The following is a 2,591-nucleotide window of genomic DNA, read 5'->3' as shown; positions in this document are numbered from 1 at the left end:
TCCCTCCCGTCTGGACCCAGGGAGGTAGCAGAAGCTACGAGCAGAAATACAGCCATTTTGTAGTGGTGTCCTGGTGCTGACAGTCCCACAGTCACACAAGCATTTTCATTTGTTCTGATTGTTCTTTAAGGAACACATCCTTGAAGAAAAAAGAATCTTTTTATTTATTTTTTACTTTATCTCCAATTTAACTCTGTGATGATTATTTTATTGGTAGAACAATGCACTGTTTTCACTGAGGTTAAACAGTGCTTTTTTGAAGTGTGGTCCCCAAACCAGTAGTTTTAATATCATCTGGGAACTCATTAAAACGTACCATCTGAGACCTTGTGAATCAGAAAGTGAGAAAGCAGGACGTGAGAATATGCATTTTTTGTTTTTAATTGTGATTAGTAAAACACTTAATAGAAAGTTTCCTGTCCTAACCATTTTTTCTTTTTTTAAGATTTTGCTTTTGGGTATGTGTGCTCACCTGAGAGAGACAAAGACAGTGATGGGAAGTGGGAAATCAGCCTCTGGGAGGATGGCCACACTGCAGTCCCTTCTCCTCTATTCTCCTCTTGGGATTCTGGGCACGCACACATATGCCTGGCATGATTTTCAAGCTGCTTGGTCCGGGATGCTAACTTTGGTAGGCCAGCGCCTTAACAACCATGCCCCCTCTGGCCCCAACCTTTTTTAGGTATACAGTTCAATAGTGTTTTTAATTTTTTTTCTATTTTTATTTTTAATTGTGGTTGAGAAAGTACATAACAGAAAATTTACTATATTGAGCATTTTTAAGTGTACAGTTCAGTAGTGTTAAGTATGTTGATATTGCTGTGCAGTAAGTCTCCAGAACGTTTTGTCTTACAAAACTAAAACTCTACCCATCAGGCAGCTCTCATTTCTCTTTCCACCGAGGCCTGGAAGCCACCATTCTACTTTCTGTCTCTGTGAATGTGACTCCGCTAGACACCTCATAAGTGGTGTCACACTGTTTGTCCTTTCATGCCAGTCTTATTTCACTTAGCATCATACCATCAAGGTTCATCCATATTGTAATGTGTCAACATTTTCTTTTCTTTTTTTATTGTTTGTTTCTTCCAAGTTTTTAAAATTCATGTATTCATTTCTTTCAAGAGAGAAAGGAAGAGGGAGAGGGGAACCCCCAAAAAGGGTCTTTATGCCACAATTTACCCACAGTCTTGGGTACCCTGGATCATGACCAAGCAAGCACATGTGCTCTTCGGGTGTGCTAGGAAGGTTCTGGGATGCAGGCCCAGGAGGTTTGTCATGTGAGTCCAGTCACATTACCGCTGCACGCCCCCAGCTCTGGAATTTTCTTACTTTTTGAGGCTGAGTGACATCTGTTATGTGCATATACCACACTGTCTTGGTCTCTTTACCCATCAGTGGACATTTGGGTTGCTTCCATTTCCTAGCTATTGTGAAATATGCCACTGTGAACATGGATGTGCAAATAGCTCTTGGAGGACCTGCTTTGAATTCTTTTGGGTATACACCCAGATTGCTGGATTATATGGCAGTTTTATTTTTCAAGTTGTAGCCCCTACATACTGTTTCCCATTGTGGCTATACCAGTTTGCATTCCACCAATGAGAATGTGCATTATTGATGTATTCCTGGTGGACTGGTCAAGTTTAAGAACCAATGGATTTAAATGATATAAAAAATAGAGGATTCTGTTTTCTCAAGAAATGTCGTTGAAACTGACATTTATGAGAGAAATTAATCTCTGTGGGGGACATTGCCCAACAGGTGAGCCGTCTTCTGATTTTGGGAGGGGCCAACGTGAACTACAGGACAGAAGTGTTAAATAATGCCCCAATCCTGTGCGTCCAGTCACACCTGGGCCATGAGGAGGTTGTCACTCTGCTCCTGGAATTCGGCGCCTGCCTGGACGGAACATCAGAGAACGGCATGACAGCCCTCTGCTATGCGGCAGCAGCTGGCCACATGAAGCTGGTGTGTCTGCTAACCAAGAAGGGGGCAAAGGTGAGCTGCAGCTGTTCCTGCCGTGAGCGTGGGCAGGGGGCCTGGAATTGCTTCACGTCATTGCCAGGATTGCTGTTGACAAGGCCAGTCTCTCTCGTCCTCTACTCTGTTGAATCATAGTGACTTGAGAACCTCAGCATAAACAGGAAGGGTTGGGCTGCAGGTGTCCTGAGTTTGTAATTGCTTGAGCTAGAGCAGCCTTAGGAGGGAAGTGCTCATGTGTTTGGGCCGTAAGCTGTTACTCTGCTGCATTCCCCTGGGGAGGATGAATACCAAGAAGAGCCTCCTGAGTAGGGCCATCATATACAAAGCCTGCAAGGGCTGACCGAGAACTTACTATAGCGCTGAACGCAGCACCACAATTGGTTGAGAAGATTTTAGGCGTTCGCTTTTTTCCCCCCCTCTTACCCCATTTCATATCTTTTGTAAAGTAATAAAATGAATTTCATGGTCTTGGAAGCCAAGTGCTTAAGTTACAAGAACTAGACTACCCAGAATAAGCGTCTCTTCCCTTGCCAGTTAGGATGTTGGGGAGGTTATTGAGCTCTGGTTTCTCATCTATAAATTGGGCCGAACAGTTTTTACTGGACTGT

At 43.5% G+C, this 2,591-nt stretch overlaps 1 protein-coding gene across 1 annotated transcript in view; it reads left to right on the top strand.

Moving 5' to 3' along the window:
• Positions 1 to 2,591, top strand: part of TANC1 (tetratricopeptide repeat, ankyrin repeat and coiled-coil containing 1) — a gene marked incomplete in the record, with an annotated part of 175,626 nt that overhangs the window by 138,508 nt on the left and 34,527 nt on the right. Inside the window, 1 exon segment of the mRNA XM_027768446.1 lies at positions 1,762 to 1,998. Coding sequence (XP_027624247.1) covers positions 1,762 to 1,998 — 237 coding nt within the window.

The sequence above is a fragment of the Tupaia chinensis genome, unplaced genomic scaffold (assembly GCF_000334495.1).
Source record: "Tupaia chinensis unplaced genomic scaffold, TupChi_1.0 Scaffold146346_1, whole genome shotgun sequence".
Taxonomy (NCBI): Eukaryota; Metazoa; Chordata; class Mammalia; order Scandentia; family Tupaiidae; genus Tupaia; species Tupaia belangeri.
The sequence above is the reverse complement of the archived record's forward strand: the minus strand, read 5'-3'. Positions and strand labels throughout refer to the sequence as shown.